This window comes from Eretmochelys imbricata, chromosome 1, assembly GCF_965152235.1.
Source record: "Eretmochelys imbricata isolate rEreImb1 chromosome 1, rEreImb1.hap1, whole genome shotgun sequence".
Lineage (NCBI taxonomy): Eukaryota > Metazoa > Chordata > Testudines > Cheloniidae > Eretmochelys > Eretmochelys imbricata.
Window position 1 is genome coordinate 165,648,460 of NC_135572.1, and position 22,116 is coordinate 165,670,575.

The window sequence follows — 22,116 nt, forward strand, 5'->3', positions numbered from 1 at the left end:
TAATTTTTTTGGGAAGAATCAACTTGTCGGTTCTAAATTGTATAAAGTAATAAAATCATCGCTTCTCTTCTGGGTGATGATTCTGTACGCCTCTAGGTGGTCTGACAGCTATAATGACTGTTTGTTTGTATATTGCTTTGTGTATAGGATCTAAACCAACTATGTCAGCAAAGGTTGGATCAGACTCACAAACAATAATGTAACCTGAATGTGAAAAATCTTACTAAAACCCAAATAGGAGCCTAAATTAATATACACCTCTACCACGATATAACGCAATCCGATATAACACGAATTCAGATATAACGTGGTAAAGCATTTTCCCTCCTCCCCGGCTTGCGCAAACCTGGGAGGGAGCGGGGAGAAGCGGAGCGGCGGCATGCTCAGGGGAGGAGGCGGAGCGGAGGTGAGCTGGGGCGGGTGGGGGCACAGGGAGGGCTGCAGCAAGTAACCGGGGGGCTCACCTCCTCTCTGCCTCCTCCCCCAAGTGCACTGCTGTTCCGCTTCTCTCTCCGTGCCTCCCTCTCAGGCTTGCTGCGCCAAACAGCTGACTTGCGGCAAGCCTGGGAGGGAGGGAGGGAGAAGCAGAGCGGCGGCGGCATGCTCGGGGAGGAGGTGGAGCTGAGTTGGGGTAGGGGGAGGCTGCTGGTTTTTTCTCCGGGGGTGCTCCAGCCCTGGAGTCGGTGCCTGGTGGCAGCGTGTCTAGGTCTGACACGCTGCTCTGAGTGGTGTGTTAAGGGGGCCGGGCCGGGGGGTTGGATAAGGGGCAGGGGGTTGGGAGGGGGGGCGGTCAGGGAGCAGCGGGGGGTTGGATGGGTTGGGGGTTCTGAGGGGTCAGTCAAGAGCTGGGAAGTAGATGGGGGTCGGATGGGGGCGGGGCCAGGCTGTTTGGGGAGGCACAGCCTTCCCTACCCAGCCCTCCATAGCAAGTTCGATATAACGTGGTTTCACCTTTAACGCAGTAAGATTTTTTTTTTTTTGGCTCCTGAGGACCACGTTATATCGGGATAGAGGTGTAATTTGTTTTTTGTTGATATACATGCTCTGCTGTTCAGTACGTTGGCTATATATATTTTAACTAATTTAAATGGGAACAAACTTTTATATAGTGTGTAGTTTGTTTTTTTTTTTTTAAACGAGGAATGAAGGATTTTTATTTTAATAATGTTTGGATCAAAGACCAGATTTTCATCTTTAAGAAACGGAGTGCTTTACTCTCTTTATGGCCCCTAATTTATGAGCATAGGCAGTAATTAAGAGTCTTGGCAGGAAAGTTCTAACCATTAATGTGATTTAGCTTTTATCAGAAATGAAGATGAAGAAAGAATTTCTGCCTGTTGGGAGGGAAATTGCTGGAGTGGTGTTGGAGGGTGAGTCTACTAATCTATAATATGATCATCTTTGGGGGAGAAAAAGTAAATGGCCACTCATTTAAGACCACTAAAAATTGTCTGAATTGTACAGCCTTAGTGACCGGAGCGAATATTCACTTTGGCTATATGTTTTTGACAAACTATTAATGGTATAATATAGTAAAAATACTTAGACTGAAACATAAAACCTGCAAATCAGTTCAAGGGTAAACTTTACAGTAGAATTTATGAATATCTTTGCGATGTTGTAACTGACATTTGTAAAAGTGTTTGTTGCAATGGCTAAGGCTTGGTCTACACATACGTTTTAATCTGCAGAGCTGTGTTGGTCAGGGATGTGGAAAACCCACACTGCGACTGACCTAGCTATGCTGATAAAATCCCTAGTGCCAGATGCAGCTATGTTTGCTGAAGAGGGCTTCTATTGACATTGCTAATGTCATTTTGAGAAGTGATGTTCCTACACCAACGGGAGTTTTTCTCTCTGTGTAGGCTGCCTATATTAGGGAACTACTCAGCATAGCTATGCTGGCATAGGCTTCGTAGCGTAGACATATCCTAAGGCCTGGTCAACATAGCTATGTCAGTCAGGCATGTGAAGAAAAACACCCCTGTCTGATATAGCTATGTCGACTTAACCTCTGCTGTAGAAGCAGCTAAGTTGATGGGCAAATACTTCCATCAACCTAGCTACTGTCATTTGGGGAGGAGCGTTCCTGCAGTGACAGTAAAACCCCTTCTGTTAGTGTAGGGTGCATTTACGCTACGGGGTTATGCCAGCATAGCTATGGTGATGTTGATATAGTCACCATAATGTTGATATAGTCTAACCCTAAGACAAAATAATTTTCAGGAATTCAAGATATTTCACTCGTGTCCACTTTTGATGCATTGTTTAACAACTTGGTACTACAAACACTTATTTTTGTGCTTACGCATGTTTTGTGGGCTTGGAGCGTAAGTTAAATAATGTTTACATTCTGAAAATGAAGCCACCTATAATTTTGCCTAACAGATAAAATAGTCTGAACATGTTTGTTTTTGTAAGCTACTGCTAGTCTGTAGTATTCTCTCAAATACACAGTTTTCAATTCTAAATATTTATATTCATGCTTTTCCCCCCTCTCCTTCATGTTGTATTTCATAAGTTGGAAGCAAAGTGTCCTTCTTTCAGCCAGATGATGAAGTAGTAGGTAAGTTAAAGTTTGTGCTTTATCAGTTAACTTTTGTTTCTTGAAATAATTCTTAAAGTGTTAAGGTTTATAATCAATGCTATCACTACAAATAGACATGTTGGTTGTGGGTTTTGTGTGTTTTTTATTTTTCATATAAGTTGCAAGATAATTGAAACAGTTTTATTTTCACTATAATAAAACTTTCCTGAGCTTAGTCCTATTTGAAGACTTTCTGCTCTGGAAATGGTCTGAATGAGACACAGAGGGACTGATCCTCAGCTGATCTAAACTGTCATAGTGCCATTGACTTCAGTGGAGCTATGAAAACTTACAGCATCTGAGAATCTGCCCCACAGAGGTGCACTTTCAATCCATCAATTTGAATAAATACACTGACAATTTGTGCTGGTGGTACAGATTACATACTATGCCATACATGTGTATTTTTTTTTAGTCTATTTGCGTGGACATACAAGGTGGTATAATTCATTATTTTATATCCCTATTGCTGTTTTTTAAAAGTTGCTAAAAAAAAAAAAGAATCATACAGAAACTTTTAGTGACCTGATCTTTGCTCTTTGTCCTAGTTCACTGAGGGTTGTTCACTTTGACATTCTAAATCATTTGAACACACTTTTAACTTTAAGCACATGAGTAATCTCATTGACTTCAGTGGAATTACTGATTTGCTTAAAATTACGTGCATGCTTGGGTGCTTTGCTAACTCCAGGGCCTTTTAAAAATAACAGATGGATTCAAGATGTTTTAGTTCTGCAGCTTTCATTTTTTTAATTCACACATTTTGTCTCAGTTTCATGTCTCATTTTTTAAAAATAATTTTAATGAAAATAGACTTTTTGTTTAAAAATTTTTTTAAAGTGGATGGGAGCCCTGCTCTGATTTGTTATGGGCTTCCCACTAGGGAAAGTTACCCAAGTGCTAATCATTATTTCCCCCCCAAAATAATATTAACAAATTTAAAAAGAAGAAAAAATCTCCAGGTCAAAAGTCCTAAATCACTTGAAGTTTTTCCAGGATTTCCTGAATTTTCCTTTTTCATTATTAGTTTCAAATGTAGTGAAATAAAATTAATGTTCACATTTTCCATATTTACTACTTCAATAATAAACAATTCTTATGCTTTCAGAAATGATGTAGTAATGTACAGTTTCTAAAAAAAATTTAGATCTGCCTAATCAACTAAAACATTTATAGCCCAGTGTCTTGCAGATATTTTGGCCCTGATCCTGTAAAATGTATGCACATAAGAAAAGCCCATACTGGGTCAGACCAAAGGTCCATCTATCCCACTATCCTCTCTTCCGACAGTGGCCAATGCCAGGAGCCCCAGAGGGAATGAACAGAACAGGTAATCATCAAGTGATACATCTTCTGTCGCTCATTCCCAGCTTGAGGCAAACAGAGGCTAGGGACACCATCCATGCCCATCCTGGCTAATAGCCATTGATGGACCTATCCTCCATGAATTTATTTAGTTCTTTTTTGAATTGGGTTAATTCTGAGTGGCTGGGTAGTCCCATTGACTTTAGCGGAACTACACAGGTGATTAATATATCACCGAATTGGGGCCATACGTGTTCAGTACTTTTTAAAATTGTGTATTTTATTGACCTTGTGATCTAGTTCATGAAACATAACTGGTCCCAATCACTGGAGGAAAACACAGATCTCTTTACAGTACTTTTCAGCTTTAAGGGTCAAATGAAGCTCTGAAAAGTTTTTGAAGTGGTGTGGATAATAAAGACTTGACGCTGATGTATATCTGGAGTAACTCAGTTGAAGACAATGGAGTTACACTGGTGTGAAACTGGCATATAAAATAGTAGAATCAGGCCTATTTTTACCTGTATCTGGAAAAAGAGAAGCAGTTTGTATAATATTTTTCAAAATTGCTATTTGTTGATTACCACTTACCTCCACAGAACCAGAATTACACTCAAGGGAAAAATACACTTGAAAGTATCTTTAGTTTTATTTTCAAATACTGAAGTCTTTTGACTTTCCCTTTCAAAACAACTTTCAATTTATTCATCACATACTGAAGATGCTACAACAATCTGAAGTCCACTTAAGAAACTTTTCCCTACACAAATAAAACTTTGACAAATATATTTCCAAATTGCTGCTGCTATGTTCCTATCCATACTTAATAGGCAGGGGATTTAAAGGATGGTGGATTTTGCATAACAGTTTACTTGCCTATGGTGTTAGTTTATGAATAAAATTGAACAGATTTTTAAAAACTATAGAATAGTTATCGTAGTGTCATTACTAGAATTATCCAAAGCTGCTTAGATCTTCGTGTGTAGTAGTGCCAGTGTGTACTTCTCCCTGAGGTTAACAAATGAAATAGATTGGGTCTGATACTGTAGCCCTTATTTGTAAATCAGTCATTAATCATGCAGTAAATACCACTGAGTTCATTGGTACTATTCCCATGAGTAAAGGTTGCAAGAATGAGTTCATGGTCTGTATATAACCATAAGCATACCAATTATTGAATTATTTTAATTTTAAAATCTAAGAGTTTATACTTGGAGGAGGACTGTCTCCTTTTTTCTTTTTAATTTGATTGAATTTTTCATATGAAAATAAGAGACTGATGACAGTGACTAGATTAAGTAGGTAAAATCATATAAATCGGAATATATTACACAGACAAAGAGAATATTCTGCTAAGATATCTTTCTTTTTAGAGCAGTAGTTAAATGTAAGACCAAGAATGCTAGATTAGCCTTTTATTAAATAAATGGGACTTGTGAAGGGGGGAATTTTGGCAGCTACTAAACCTGAGCAATATTTAATTAGAGAAGTGTCTCGATAATGAGTTTCAGTCATGTACAAGCACCATAGCTGAAGGCATATGTGAAAACAGCTTCCTGTTTAAAAACTAAATGTTAATACCTACCAATCAATAGAAACTTGTACTAAATTGATGATGTTGCCCCATGTCCACGATGCTTTCAACATCTGACCCTATCTGGGCCCTCCTGTGGTGTGAGATCTCTCTTCTTCCTGTAATGTGTAATGCACTCAGGTAGAGTCAAAAGAGGAGTGCTCATCACAGACACCACAGAAGCAGATAAACAGTGTGAGATGAGCTCATTCGTGAGCAGACAAGGAGCTAAAGTACTATCAGCAGAATACCACTTTATCATCCAGAAAAGAAAATGCTGGAGTACCACTTTGAACATGTGGCACCATTGAATCATTTGTCTTTACCTAAAGCATTGTAATAATCCAGACTGATGCTTTCAACTGCATTATATAGAAATGAGAAAAGAGGAACTGTGATGTAGATAAAGCTGCACTAATGATTCATCTGGGAACACTCAACTTATTTCATCTGTAATATACACTTGCATTGAATTGAAGTTTTGTTTTGGCTGAAAATTTTCAGGAATCTTGCCCCTGGATTCGGAAGAGTCTGGTCTCTGTGAAGTTGCTATAATTCATGAGCATTATTTGGGTAAGTAGATCATGACACTTCTTAATATTTAAGAGGATTACAGATGTAAAACCCAAAGTAGTCTCTTATAGACAGCCAGTGAGTTGGAACCATTGCTCTGTATGTATAATAGCAGCACTCAGATGTCCCATTATCTACTCCGCCTTTCATAGAAACCTTGACTACAGTGTACTCAGACTCTTTGAACAACAGCAGCAGTGACATTATGTTCTGACTCAAGTACACAAGCTGACTCATCTCTTATTTCACTTAACTTTCCTCATTGCTTCACTTTTCTTTTCCCACTGATTTACCCTACCTACCCCACAGATAAACATTTTGAAAAACAACTTCCACTCTTGCTTATTACCTTCTCTCCTAGCCTTGACCTTTGATCCTGAATCATTATTGCTTTAGGATGAAAGGAACACCTGGAATGTATGCTAACAGACTAGAGTGGGATTCCAAAGGAAAACATGGTATTGTAGATTACACCAACATTTCCTTCTTTGGGTTCTGTTTGCCTGGAGGCAGCATTGTCTAGTGGATAGTGACTGGACTGGAAGTCAAAACACTTGGATTCCATTTCTGGCTCTGCCACAACCTGTTGGTTAGTGAAATGACTTGCTCAAGGTATCTATCTTGAAGAAATTGTATCTTAACAATTTTTCTATTCTTCTGACTCCATCCATGGAGAAACAAACATTAGCCGCTCTGCAGGGTAGGGGTTCTTTAAAGGATAATGTAAACTTGTTTATACTGACACCAAACCCCCTACTCCACTTTAACTGTGTAAATTATTCTGAGGAAAATATTGTTTCCCTGATCCCTATGTACTGGATGTAACCAAGTAGAGTGTTATCTAGGTTAGATCACTTTAAGGTTAAATCCCCTCCTGGTTATGATTCCTTATGTCTGTAAAACAGTCACAGGTTTATGAATATTTAAAATAAAGGTTTATTACTCTAACACTTAAAACCACAGTGTAATGGGCTGTGCTCACCACTCTGGTGCCTCCTGCTGGCTGTCATGGGTAGTAGCTCTGTTCGCCAGTGCACCCACCCGTGATGGTGCCTCACCACCATCACTCCTATTCTAGGACCCACGTCTCTCCATGGACCACTACGTCTTCTTCAGTGACAGTCACATACTGTTCAGCGACTGCCCTTAGTAGGTATTGCAGCGAGTTGTCTGGCCACTTCCTCGTGGCCCCAGCATCCTCTTTACCCTTGCTTCAAGGCCTCAGTCTGCAAACCTCAGCAGCCAGCCAGAAGCTGTCTCCCACTTCCCCGATCCCTGCTGGCAGCAATGCTTTGTCCAGGGCGCTAGCAGGTCTCTCAGACCTACAGAGACACAGTCCTTCCATCCTCCCTGGGCCCCTAGCAGAGAACTGCCCTCCTCTGCTCTGCAGCTCCCTTTTTATATGGGTCTGCTTGGCCCTGATTGGCTGCTCCCTTCATCCCTTCTCTGATTGGCTGCCTCCTGCACAGCCTCTCTAGGGCTCTATTAACCCCTTAGAGCCTAGTGTGGGGCAGACGCCCCATCACACACAGGCTAAGCAAAATTAGGACTTATATAAAAGTGACAAGTATATGCTGGTGAACTATACATACTTACTACAGAAGGAGACCCTTTTAAGATTTCCTGTGTTTTCCTGTATAGTTTACTATGTGCAGTGTCACGAACTGACTCACACAGTGTCTCGGATAATCCTAGAGTTCTCCTCCAGTGCATCAACAGAGATATTTGGACAACCCAATAATCACTTTTTCCTCAAGTAGTATTGTGGGGAGAGGGGAAGCTGTGCCATCTGAGTCTCGAATCTTTTGTTCCTCATATTTAAAAAGCAGTCCAGGTTCTACCTACACGCTGTCTTTCCACTGCCTCAGGGAGATGAAACTCACTTGGCATCACATTAGCTATCCTCCAGTCATTTGGTACAGAAGCTGATTTAAATGATAGGTTACAAACTACAGTCAGTAGTCTGCAATTTCACATTTGAGTTCCTTCAGAACTCTTGGGTGAATACCATCTGGTCCTGGTCACTGACTACTGTTTCTCAGTTTTTTCCAAAACCTCCTCTAATGACACCTCAGTCTGGGACAGTTCCTCAGATTTGTCACCTAAAAAGAATGGCTCAGGTTTGAAAATCTCCCACACATCCTTAGCCGTGAAGACTGATTAAAAGAATTAATTTAGTTTCTCTACAATGGCCTTATCGTCCTTGAGTGCTCCTTTAGGATCTCGATCATCCAGTGGCCCCACTGGTTGTTTAGCAGGCTTCCTGCTTCTGATGTACTTTTTTTTTTTTTTTTTTTTAAATTGCTATTACTTTTTGAGTCTTTGGCTAGCTGTTCTTCAAATTCTTTTTTAGGCTTCCTAATTATATTTTTACACTTCATTTGCCAGAGTTTATGCTCCTTTCTATTTTTCTCACTAGGATTTAACTTTCACTTTTTAAAGCATGCCTTTTTGTCTCTCACTGCTTCTCTCCTCCTCCATTACATAAAGATAATAGTGCAGTGCTGTTGCACATATTGTTGTTATGTTGGCCAGTTGGATTCTTCCACAGAGTGGAGACAGCCATTTGCTGCTTTGCAGCAATCCTTCCCTGAGTTCAAATTAAAATTAAAAAAATAGGAAAAATAGTAAGAGGTTCTCTGTACTACCTTTCACACTGAGAAGCCAGAAACAGAAAAATGTAACCAGTACATTCCCACTCGTGTTTGTGGTTCTATTTCAACACAGGCTGGAACTTATTTTTTTTCTGAACTCATTTTATAATATATGGGTATCAAATGCATTTGCAGCCTTATATTTTACAGTGTAATGTTATAACCTGCAACAAGACAATGAAGAGCTAGAGGACAGGATAGCAACGCTTGGGGATTCTACTTTCTACCACTGTTCTGCACCAAAATGTCACAAGTGTAATGGACTTTTGCATTCCTGCTGGGTGCTGGGGAACCTGGTAGAGTAAAAGAATTGAATCACTTTATAAACTAGGAATTCCAGGTCTAGTGATATTTCTTTCTAACGCAGGTAATTTTAAAAGTTCAGTTGAGAATTTGACATTGAGATAGGAAGGTATCCCAACCCAGTTGGAATAAAGTCTGGCATAGAGAACAAATTGATAAACTAAACAGTAATAAGTCACCAGAACCAGATGATATTCACCCAAGAGTTTTGAAGGAACTCAAATGTGAAATTGCAGAACTACTAACTGTAGTTTTTAACCTATCATTTAAATCCGTTTCTGTACCAAATGACTGGAGGATAGCTAATGTGACACCAATTTTTAAAAAGCGTTCCATAGGTGATCCCAGCAATTACAGGCTGGTAAGCTGTCATGGGATAAGAGGAAAGGTCCTCTCATGGATTGGTAACTGGTTAAAAGATAGGAAACAAAAGGTAGGAATAAATGGTCAGTTTTCAGAATTGAGTGGTGTCCCCCCGCAGTCTGTACTGGTAACAATCCTATTCAACATATTCATTAATGATCTGGAAAAAGGGGTAGACAGTGAGGTGGCAAAATTTGCAGATACAAAACTACTCAAGATAGTTAAGTCCCAAGCAGACTGCGAAGTGCTACAAAAGGATGTCACAAAACTGGGTGACTGGGCAACAAAATGGCAGATGAAATTCAATGTTGATAAATCCAAAGTAATGCACATTGGAAAACCTAATCCCAATTACACATATAAAATGATGGGGTCTAAATTTGCTGTTACCATTCAAGAAAGAGATCTTGGAGTCATTGTGGATAGTTCTCTGAAATCATCCACTCAGTGTGCAACAGCAGTCAAAAAAGTGAACAAAGTTGGCAATTTTAAAAAGGGATAGATGATAATAGAAAATATCATATTACCTCTATATAAATCCATGATACACCCACATCTTGAATAGTGTGTGCAGATATGGTCTCCCCATCTCAAAAAAGATGTATTGAAAAAGGTTCAGAGAAGGACAACAAAAATGATTAGGGGTATGGAATGGCTTCCGTTTGAGGAGAGATTAATAAGATTGGGACTTCTCAGTTTGGAAAAGATACCACTAACGGGGGATATGATAGAGGTCTATAAAAGCGTGACTGGTGTGGAGAAAGTAAATAAGGAAGTGTTATTTACTCCTTCTCATAACACAGGAACTAGGTCACTGTATGAAATTAATAGACAGCAGGTTTAAAACAAACAAAAGGAAGTATTTTCTCACACAATGCACAGTCAACGTGTGAACTCTTTGCCAAAGGATGTTGTGAAGGCCAAGACCATAACAGGGTTAAAAAAAGAACTAGATAAATTCATGGAGGATAGGTTCATCAGTGGCGTTTAGTCAGGATGGGTAGGGATGGTGTCCCTAGCCTCTGTTTGTCAGAAGCTGGGGAATGGGCAACAGGGGATGGATCATTTGATGATTACCTGTTCTGTTCATTCCCTGTGGGGCACCTGGCATTGGCCACTGTCAGAAGACGGGATACTGGGCTAGATGGACCTTTGGTCTAACCCAGTATGGCCGTTTTTATGTAGGTAGCTTGGTTTAGAGGGAATGACTGGTGTTTGTCGCTTCTTCTGTTTTTTATAGAAAATGACTAAGAATCTAGAGATAAAAACTTGTTAACATAGTTTTTACTGAAATGTTAAGTCTTTACAAAACCTATTGCTTTCTTTCCCTCTCTGTTTGTTTGTTTGTTTGTTCTTTTTTACACAGTTCATAAACCAGAAAAAGTCCCTTGGGTTGAAGCAGCAGGGACCATTCGTGATGGCCTACGAGCATACACAGCTCTACATTATCTTTCCCATGTTTCTCCTGGAAAAACTGTACTAGTAATGGATGGAGCAAGTGTAGGTAACAATAACATCCAAAAGGCATATCTTTAAAATAATTTAGGAACAGATTATTTCCTACTCCTATATAGTAATTTATAGTTGTCAAGCAATTAAAAAAATTGTGATTAATCATGTAATTGTGCTGTTAAACGATAATCGAATAAGATTTATTTAAATATTTGGGGATGTTTTTCTACATTTTCAAACATATTGATTTAAATTACCACACAGAATACAAAGTGTACAGTGCTCACTTTATTTGTATTTTTGCACTGTAAATAAATATTTGCACTGTAAAAAAAAAAAGAAATAGTTTTTCAATTCACCTAATACAAGTACTGTAGTGCAATCTTTTTTTTCATGAAGGTTGAACTTACAAATGTAGAACCATGTACAAAGAAAAAAACTGCATTCAAAAATAAAACAATGTAAAACTTTGTAGCCTATAAGTCCACTCAGTCCTCCTACGTGTTCAGCAAATCACTCAAACAAGTTTGTTTACATTTTCAGGAGATAGTGCTGCCTGCTTCTTGTTTACAGTGTCACCTGAAAGTGAGAACAGGCATTCACATGGCATTGTTGTAGCTGGTGTCATAAGATATTTATGTGCCATGTACTAAAGATTCATGTCCCTTCATGCTTCAACCATCGTTACAGAGAACATACACCCATGCTGATGACTGGTTCTGCTCGATAACGATGCAAAGCAGTGTGGACTGACACATGTTCATTATCATTATCTGATTCAGATGCCACCAGCAGAAGGTTGATTTTCTTTTTTGGTGGTTCAGGTTCTGTAGTTTCCACATTGGAGTGTTGCTCTTTTTTAAGACTTCTGAAAATACGCTCCACTCCTCATCCCTCTGATTTTGGAAGGCACTTCAGATTCTTAAACCTTGGGTCAAGTGCTGTAGCTATCTTTAGAAATCTCACATTGGTACCATCTTTGCGTTTTGTCAAATCTGCAGTAAAAGTGTTCCTAAAACGAACAACATGTGCTGGGTCATCATCCGAGAGTACTAGAACATGAAATGTATGGCAGAATGCAGGTAAAATAGAGCAAGAGACATGCAATTCTCCCCCAAGGAATTCCGTCACAAATTTAATTAACAGATTATTTTTGTAACGAGCGTCATCAGCATGGAAGCACATCCTCTGGAATGGTGGCCAAAGCATGAAGGGACATAAGCTAAATATTTGTATCTGGCACATAAATACCTTGCAGTGCTGGCTACAAAAGTGCGATGTGTACACCCATTCTCGCTTTCAGGTGACTTGTAAATAAGAAGTGGGCAGCATTATCTCCTGTAAATGTAAACAAACTTGTTTCTCTTAGCAATTGGCTGACGAGGTAGGACTGAGTGGACTTGTAGGCGCTAAAGTTTTTACATTGTTTTGTTTTTAATGGCAGTTATGTAACATTGTATTCACAACGTATTTTGTTGTATTTTCATGATAAAGAGATTGCGCTACAGTATTGTAGGAGCTGAATTGAAAAATACTATTTTATCATTTTTATAGTGCAAATATTTGTAATAAAAAATATAAAGTGAGCACTGTACGCTTTTTGTATTCTGTGTTGTAATTGAAATCAGTATATTTTAAAATGTAGGAAAAACATCCAAAATATTTAATGAATTTCAGTTGTATTCTATTGTTTAATAGTGAGCTTAAAACTGTGATTAATCGTGATTAATTTTTTGAGTTAATTGCGTGAGTTAACTGCGATTAATCAACAGCCCTAGTAATTTACTTTTATCAAGGAATTTACCCAGGAACATAGCATTTGCAATGACAGATTGGACTAATCAAGTCTGGTATCCGCTTCCTCTATCTTTCCGTAGATGATTCACAAGGATAAGAAGGGGCGCCCCTAAATACATCGGGCCAGTTGTACAATCCTATCCATGTTGTGTGGGGAGTAAAGAGGGAATTCCTCCTTGCTTTGCTCTACTTTTACACGCTCTTTATATTGATCCCTCCACTGTAGATGGAAGAAAACTGTAGTTTGACCTCTTTCCCCACCACCACTTTTCAATTTCTCTTACATTGTTCAGTTTTGATTACCTGCCCTCTTAACTGCTGGTGCAGCTGTTAGGCTCACTTGAGCAAAGAACCATCAATGAAATATAGCTTTGCAACATATACAAGATAACAAGTGCTTGGAACTCCTCTCTAGAGAGCATGTCCTCCTTCAAGTAGCAACCAAATGCAAAGACTTCCTCTCTTCTACAGACATATTCCGAAATTGCAGCTGCATTTACAATACTTTATACACTAGAGCTGGAATTCAAGCTACAGCTGCTCTGGAAGGAGATTAACAATCTCCTAGAGTCTGATCCAAAGCCCACTAAAGTCTGTTAAAAGACTTCCATTGTCCTCAATGAGCGCAAGAGCAGACCCCTAGGGATCTGAAATACTTTTCCAGCCATATTTCATTAAGACAAAATATTAAGCCTGTTTCAAGGTGTCCTCCTTTGATAGCTCTAGAACTACCTTTGTAATAAAACTCTTGTTTTCAAACTACATTTCATTACTGTGGTTGTAAATAAACTGGTATATTTTTCCCTGCAGCCATTTGGTACAATAGCTATTCAGTTAGCACAGCACAGAGGAGCCAAAGTAATTTCTACAGCATATAGTCTTGAAGACGAGCAGTACTTGGAGAGGCTTAGACCTCCTGTGGGTAAGTTTTATAGTCTTTCTCACTACACTTTTGTGGGAACAATGATTTGAAATATATTTTTTCAGTTTGAATTCAATCTATTTTAACAACTGAAATCTAAAATCCAAACTTAAAAATAGTCTCATATATAGTGTAAAAGTTTAGTCTAATTTAACATATATTTTTTAGATGTATTTAATAGGACTTTTTGATCTTCACATCCTTTGTGGTGCTGGCTATTTCCCAGTACTTCTTATCTAGCAAAAACACTTCTATATAAGTTTAATGCCTGGTTTTAGTCAGACTGCTTGGGCAGTCTCTTCTTATAGTAAATAACATTGCTCAAGAGTAGAGAAATTGTTACCTGACCATCAGTCGCACAGAATTCAATCTCTGTACCTGAAGTCTTTCCAACATAATCATGAGCCCGAGGTATAGTATTTAGCTGCCTAAATCAGAATTCCGAATTGAAACAAACTATGGGGATTAGTTTTAAGTTCTTATAGAAACAAGAGGGAGCTCAGTTTCATGATACTGATATAATTTCTTTGTCAGAAAATCAATGAAGTTCTGTAGTTAGGAATCTAATCCTCCAGAAGTTTGAGCCAGAGTCTTTCCATTGACTTCAGTGGGTTTCAGATTAGGCTCCAAGTGCATGTTCATCTGACTCCTTCAGTTCCCAGTTTATTGTGACATACACTAGGATTTTTTGGAGCAAGGTATTGGGATGCTATTCTTGGGAGTCAAAAGATTTGTTTTTGATTAGGGGTACAGGGGAAAATAGATCTAATGTGTATTTTTAGATTTTTTTAAAAAAGACAATATAAGCATAAAATCTTGCTTTTTCCAAAATGTGTAAATTGTGTAAATTTAGTAAAAGTTTCTCTTGATAGGTAGGTAATATTTGGTCTATATACAGGAAGCTGTTTTCACATGCTTTCAATAATTTGTTGACTAAAGGCAATAGCAAAACAGAGGAAGTATGTTAAACTAGTGGGTTCTAATGTTAATTTCAGAATCGGGACAGAATATGAACATAAGTATGAGCATAATGTATTTCTAGCAGAGTACTGATGAAACATAAGAAAGAAATGTGTACTTACAGTAATCAGCTGCAAAATTTATTTTTATGCGTTCCCTGTGATGTCTTGTGTGATGTCATGGTTCTCTCTGAGCCTTCTCGGTATAGTAAACAGCAGGTGTTTGATACTGGACAACTTTCATACGCTGTAATAGCAGGTATTGGATAAATGGTGGCACCAAGTCATGAAAAGTGTTGCTATTACCCACTACTCATCATTAAGTTCAGTGGAAGCAGGAGGGAAGGACTAAAGACCTGTCAAAGGTACACTGAAACTGTTAGTCAGAACCATATATTGCTACTAGAGAGCTAATGTGATTGTGCTGGTCAGAAAGACTTGGTGAACCTTGTAATAAATATTGGGTTTTTTAAAATTTCTATAAACTATGGAGGATCTTTGATTTTGTAAAATGATTTATTACACAGTTAAGCCTTGTCTGCACTGGTTGAAAAATGGTTATTGCACCTTGCCGGCAAGAAGTGGGTTTAAACAGGGTTGTGACTAACACATTTGAATTATAGGCTGGAGCACATTGACCTAAGGCAAAATTTATAAATATTCATTGAATATAGCACTAAATGTTATGTATGTGAATGAAGTGGTTCCAAATAACTAGACTGTCACCTCACATTTTAACACAATTGGTTACCAATCACCCACTTTTTAAAATAGATGTTTAATAAAAATTCTGTAACAGATATATTTCAAAATTATTTGTTTCTTTTTATATCATGTTGAATTATGCTCTGTCATGGCATCATTGTGATTAATCAATGAAATAAATAGTAGGGTACCCAAGATGCATCCCCTGAAACAACTGATACTCTAGCATAGTAATTCTCAACCGGGGTACGCAGGTCTTCCAGCAGGTACATCAACTCATCTAAATAGTTGCTTAGTTTTACAACAGGCTACATAAAAAGCACTAGCAAAATCAGTATAAACTAAAATTTCATACAGACAATGCCTTGTTTATACTCTATACTATACACTGAAATATAAGTACAATATTTATATTCATATTGATTTATTTTATACTTATGTGGTAAAAATGAGAAAGTAAGCAATTTTTCAGTAACAGTCAGGCTTGAAGGGAGGCCACTCTGCCTCACTACAATTCCTAACTAAGTGTGATTGTTCTCTTCATTTACTGACTCTTCTAAATGCCTGCTTCACACCTTCTTCTTCTCTCCTTTTTTCTTCCTTAATATCAAAAAGGCATGAGGCAACCTTTAATTGGTAAGTTCACTTTGCAAATTTTAGTTTAACCTATTATGGTTTGGATATATACCTCCAATTTTATTTGTAATTATTTCAGTTACGTTAATTTAAAGTGCAAAAACTTTACTTATGCAGCTTATTTAAATAGAAATGTTTGTTTTATTCTACAAGCTGGAAAAAAGTTTACATAGGCTACTTCTATACCCTAATTGTTCTTAATTTCCAGCAACTGAAAGCTCTGATTTCAGTCTTACTTTTTTAACTGTATGGAAACGCTACTGCAGGGGTGGGCAAACTATGGCCCACGGGCCGAGCCATTTTAAGCCAGCCTGTGAGCTCCCACTGGGGAGCAGGGTCTGGGGCTTGCCCTGCTCCAGCCGGGGCACTGAGTCAGGGGCCGTGCCACGCGGCTCCCAGAAGCTGCAGCATGGCCCCACTCCGGCGCTCTAACCAGGGCACAGGGTTGGGGGGCTGCTCCATGTGGTTCCTGGAAGCCGCGGCATGGCCCTGCTCCAGCTCCTACACGCTCCAGTGGCCCCTTCCAGCACCCCAATGGGAGCTGCAGGGGCAGTGCATGCAGATGGAGCAGCGTGCAGAGCCGCCTGGCTGCGCCTCTGTGTAGGAGCCGAAGAAGGGACATGCTAGTGCTTCTGGGAGTCACTTAAGGTAAGCACCGCTCAGAGCCTGCTCCCCTGAACCTCTCCCCTGCCCCAGCTCTGATCCCCCTCCGAACTCCTCGGTCCAGACCCAGAGCACCCTCCTACACCCCAAACTCTTCATCCCCAGCCCCACCCTAGAGCCCACACCAACCAGAGCCCTCGCCCCCTCCCACACCCCAACCCCAATTTTGTGAGTATTCATGGCCTGCCATACAATTTCTATTCCCAGATGTGGCCCTCAGGCCAAAAAGTTTGCCCACCTCTGAGCTACTGGATAGTTGGTGCAACATAAACCTTATAAACACCATTTTCTTCAATAAAGCTTTGAAAAGAAAGTCAGAAAGCATTCTTTAATGCGATATTGTATAATAGCACCATACAGGTTAAAAGCTATATACAAAAATGTAACATGTTAACCTTCACAGCATTTCTGTTAGGTAATTAAGTGTTATCATTATTGCAAGGTTATTTTAGATGAGGATAATGATGCAATGCTATGAAGTGACTTGCTCAAAACCACAAAGCAAGTCAATGACACAACCATGATTAAAAATGATGACTTTCCGATCATTCCTCTAGTCCAGTTGTCCCCAATATTTTTTGTTACATTTTCTCCCCCCCTTACCTGCAAAGGAACCTGTCCGCACCCCTCTCTCCTCCTCCCCCACCAGGAGCCCAGCCACGGTCAGGGGCCAGGAGCCGGGCTTGTGGAGTCGCAGGTGGGGTTGGGGGCAGGGCCAGAGCCAAGCAGGGGGCAGAGTGGGGCTGAGACACTCCCTATCCATCCCCCATGTAGGCTGGCCCAGGCCCAGCCACACCTTCCTGAACATTCTTCCACGCCCCACATCATGGGGACCACTGTTCTAGTGCATATTGCTTCTATAGTATAGCTCAGTGATTCTCAAACTGTGTGTTGTGACCCCAAAGTGGGTCGTGACCCTGTTCTAATGGGGTTGCCCGGGCTGGCTTAAACTTGCTGGGGGCCAAAGCTGGGGGCTTCAGTGCTGGGCAGCAGGACTCGGATTACAAGCCCGCTTCCTGAGACTGAAGCCCTTGGGCTTCTGTTTTCGTTCCCTCACCCACTCAGGCTTCAGTCCCCTCTCCTGGGGTCATGTAGTAATTTTTGTTGTCAGAAGGGGGTCTTGGTGCAGTGAAGTTTGAGAACCTCTGGTATAGCTAACTACCTCAGAATCCTAATATAATCTAATTTTCATCACGGATAGATTTTTTTTTTTTTATGCTGTCCTGTCATAAACACCACTATATATTTCATTTTGAGCTTAAATGCTGTTAAATATACTTTAGTGTTTTTGGTTTCAGTAAATTCAGTCACTGGTCTTAAATAATTTGGAGACTAGAAACTGCTGGATTTCTTTGCTTTGCTGCAATTTTGTTCATAGCTCATTTTAAAGAATAGAAACTCCATTTGCATGTGTTCTGCTTTGGGTTTAAATTCTAGATTCTTACTGTAACTGACCAAACTTCCTGTCCTGTCTAGCTCAAGTCATTAATGTCTCAAATGGTAAGACTGATGTGGCAGAAAGCTGTTTGGAGGAAACAGGCGGGCTGGGAGTGGATATTGTCCTAGATGCTGGAGGTTTGTAGCTGCTACAGAATTGCTCTGCTGAGTGGTATTAAATATTTTTATTTTTGACAAATTGCAAAACACTTCAACTAAAAAACACACCTACATAATAGACAACGATTGTGTGTCTGTTCTCCCACAATGTGCAAATGTACTTGTGCCTCTGCTGGGTAGAATGCCAGATCTCCTTAAGTGTATGCGATCATGTCACCCTTTAATGGAAGTATCTGATACTACTGCACAGTCATACAGATTAGTAATAGTTGTTAAGTGAACATTTTACTAATTGTTACTTTTAAACAAAACTCCTTAGACAGTTATGTTGCAAATTATTTCCCATGGACAGTATATGATGCTGAATGACTAAAACTGTGACTTTTTTGATCATTAAAATAAATAAAATTCATCTTCTAAATCCTGCCCGATATATTTTTTTTTGTTTGTTTGTTTGAAATAACTGAAAAGGAATCAGCATGGAGGAAATTTGTACTACCACTGTTTTTGCTGTTTAGTGGATAAAGTAAGGACATAAATCTCCAGTGCTGTCAGTTAGCACCTTGCATGAGCAGTGAAAGCCCAGAGTGAACGTGAATAAACCTCCTGTGCTGAGAATACTACTTGCTTTACAGTTGACAAACTTTCTTACTATTTAATGGTATTTTAAAACATTTGTGGGACTTTTCTAGAAAGACTTCCACTGAGCTCTTTTTTATTAAAAGGAATATATATTACTGGTATTGCTTCATAGAGGTTCTGCTCTTGCATATATTTCACTAAAAACATTTCAGCTGTATTTAAATCACTGCCATGCATCTGTTTTTGTCTGTATTCTACAACACTGATTTGCAAACTGTGTATCTCAAAAACCGTTTTTTCCCCCCCCAATTAAAAATACATTTAGAGTCCATTTAAGACTGAACTAAAAAACAAGAATAAGGAAAATGTAAAATGAACAAACCAGGTGCTTTTCAGTGAGAAATCTTCATGAGATTCTGTTTCTTATACATGCAAAACATATTTTTCTGATAAAGCGGAAACTGAACATAAAATTTATTTTGTTAGGCATTGTACATAACTTGTATTCCTTTTTTTGTTTTTTTTAAGTGAGATTATACAGTAAAGAAGATGAGTCAACATTAAAACAGCAACTGCTGCCACACAAACATGATATCATTACACTTCTTAGTGCTGGAGGACACTGGGTAACCACAGAGAAAAACCTCCAGGTAAGGACAAAATACTGCAAGTTACTCTTAACCACAAAGTATTTTAGAACTGTCTCTCAGATGAATGGTCTCCCACTGCTAAAATAATATCAGTCAGTTTGTGCACACACAAACCTTGATGTTTATTTCCAAAGCAGCAGGAAGTATTTATCCTGCAACAACATTAATAAATGTCTTTATTTCTATGAGCAGTGGTGATGGTGTAGAAAAGAAATTACTATAATAGCATGGACACACCATTATTGAAGGGTTCATGTTGTTTGGCTCAAAGTATTGAACTGATTTGCCAGTCATAAAGTACCATTTTTTAAAAAAAAAATTACTGTTGTGACTATTATGAATCAGTTAATTTCTGATAGATTTGGAAGGGTTTTTTCATCTTTTAGCAGTAAATATAAATCAACCATCCACTAATCTGATTGGTTCATACCATTTTCATTTGAGAAAATGTATTGATGTTTCTAATAATTTGTTTAAGTTGGACCCTCCAGATAGCCACTGCTTGTTCCTTAAGGGAGCCACAGTCTCTTTTCTGAATGATGAAGTATGGAATTTGTCAAATGTGCAACAAGGGAAGTATCTTTATATCCTTTAATGGTGATTTTAGACACTAACTAGTAATCTGCCTGAGGGGGAAAAATGATGAGATCTAACAAGGCACCTAAGCATATGCTAAATTTTAATCATGGTTAAATGTTTTACTACTTCAGAAACATCCTAACCATTGTTTGGAATATCACTTTCTTATATAAATTATTGCTTTGACCACACTTTTTAATGTAGATTCCCTCTAAGTGTATACAGTATCTCCTTGCTTAATGTTATATACACCTCTACCCCGATATAACGTGACCCAATATAACACAGGTTCGCATACAACACGGTAAAGCTCTGACACACCGCTCTGAGCAGCGTGTTAAGGGTGCCGGGCCGGAGCCGAGGGGTTGGATAAGGGGCAGAGGGTCTTAGGGGCGGTCAGGGCCTTCCCCCCCACACCCCCTCCAGGGTCTGGGAGCTATGGCAGGGCACTTTTAGGGGCCCTGCAGTCTGAGTGGCCCAGGGGATTAGTGGGGGGCCGGGAGCAGCCCGCTCTGCTTCCCTTGCCCCAGCCCCATCCGTGTCACTTGGGGGAAGGGATCCCCCCCAACACTCACCCGCAGTGGCAGAAGCAGAGCAGCCCGGCCCCAGCCCGCTCCACTCCACCAGCTTCTAGACGCGACGCTCCGCTTCCCACCACAGGTGAGTGCAGGACCTTTTCCCCAACCCCCGCCCACAGCAACACGGCTGGGGCCAGGGCAAGGAAAACTGAGTGGGCTGGGGCTGCTTCACTCCGCTTCCTGCCACCGGTGAGTGCAGAGGGCGTCCTTTCCCCACCTCCCCGCACTCACCGGCGGCAGGAAGCAGAGCACCGCGGCTGGGAGCTGGTGGAGTGGAACAGGTTGGGGCCGCGTTGCTCCGCTTCCCGCCACTGCTGGTGAGTGCCTGTCAGGGGGCAGGGTGTGTGGAAAGGGGTTGGAGCAGTCAGGGGACAGGTAGCAGGGGGGTTGGGTAGGGGGTGGGTCCTGGGGGTGATTAGGGACAGGGGTCTCTGGAGGGAGTAGTTGGAACAAGAACGGGGGAGCCAAAGCAAGTTCGATATAACGTGGTCTCACCTATAATGCGATGAGATTTTTTTCGTCTCCCGTGGACCACGTTATATGAGGGTAGAGGTGTAGTTATGCTCTTGAAAAATGCGACTTTCAGAGAAACTGTTAAGCGAATCCAGTTTTTCATAAGAATTAATGTAAGTGCGGGGGCTAGGTTCCAGGGAAAATTTTTTCACCAGACAAGACATATAGCTCAATCTCTCTCGCGCACACACACACACGTTTTAAACAACTTCTAATCAGAGGATTGTCTGGGGACCTGCTAATGAGCTTCTCCTAAAGCAACCATGTTGAGATCAATTGGGATAGTTCCCAGGGAATGCCTTGCTGCTAAATGATAAACTAGCACTCAGCTGAGCCCTCAAGGGTTAACACGTTATTGTTAATGTAGCCTCATACTCTAAGTCGGCACCGAGGGAGGAGACACAATAGACACACGGCAGTGGCTGCAAACACTTCTCTGTGGAAACTGAATGTGATGATGATGAACCCACGCTATCCCACTAGAGCGCACCACTCCCTTCTCCAGACGGCACGTGCACAGCTGCAGAGGCGCTGACTTTCCAAAGTGCCAGGGGGTGCTCAACCCCTGGTTCTGCCCCACGCCTGCCCCCCACTCCACCCCTCCCCCCGAGCATGCTGTGTCCTCGCTCCTCCCCTCTCCTTCCTGCCCATCAGAGCCTCCTGAACACTGTGAAACAGCTGATTGCTGTAGGTGGGAGGCGCGAGGAAGGTGGGGAGATTTGTTGATTTGTGGGGCCTGCCGGCAGGTGGGAACTACTAGGGGTGGTGATGGAGGAGAACTGATGGGGCGGGGCGGGGGGGCTGCCAGTCCACCCTGGTTCCAAGCCCCCAGCAGGCAGCGGCCAAACAATATTATGAGCAAACATTGCGCAACTTTAAACAAGTATGTTCTGTAATAGATCAGTGATGTAACAACGAAACAACACAAACTGAGACAACATTAAGTGAGGAGTTACTGTACTTTGGGAAAAACAGAACAGAAAACTAAAACAAATATTTTGAAGAAAGTAAAATATTAGGGCCCAGATCCTCAACCAGTGTAAATCAGCATAACCCCATAGAAGGCAATGTAGTTGTGTTGAATTACACCAGCTGAGAATCTGGCACCTTAAATCAAATCTTGTCTATGCTTTTAGATAGTAAGGTTTACCGTATATACTTGTTC

At 40.3% G+C, this 22,116-nt stretch overlaps 1 protein-coding gene across 9 annotated transcripts in view; it reads left to right on the forward strand.

Annotated features, from left to right (window-relative positions):
* CRYZL1 (crystallin zeta like 1) overlaps positions 1–22,116 on the forward strand; it is a 32,307-nt gene that overhangs the window by 5,298 nt on the left and 4,893 nt on the right. For 6 of the 9 annotated variants that reach the window (XM_077818990.1, XM_077818979.1, XM_077818972.1 and 3 more), the window contains 9 exons: positions 1,298–1,370; positions 2,522–2,566; positions 5,970–6,038; positions 10,725–10,858; positions 13,418–13,529; positions 15,809–15,829; positions 17,969–18,067; positions 19,160–19,281; positions 19,760–19,865. In XM_077818990.1, coding sequence (XP_077675116.1) covers positions 1,298–1,370; positions 2,522–2,566; positions 5,970–6,038; positions 10,725–10,858; positions 13,418–13,529; positions 15,809–15,829; positions 17,969–18,067; positions 19,160–19,281; positions 19,760–19,865 — 781 coding nt within the window. Of the gene's footprint in view, positions 1–1,297; positions 1,371–2,521; positions 2,567–3,794; positions 3,918–5,969; positions 6,039–10,724; positions 10,859–13,417; positions 13,530–15,808; positions 15,830–17,968; positions 18,068–19,159; positions 19,282–19,759; positions 19,866–22,116 lie in introns of those variants that run through there. The other 3 variants (XM_077819009.1, XM_077819025.1, XM_077819017.1) reach the window with 3 other exon arrangements.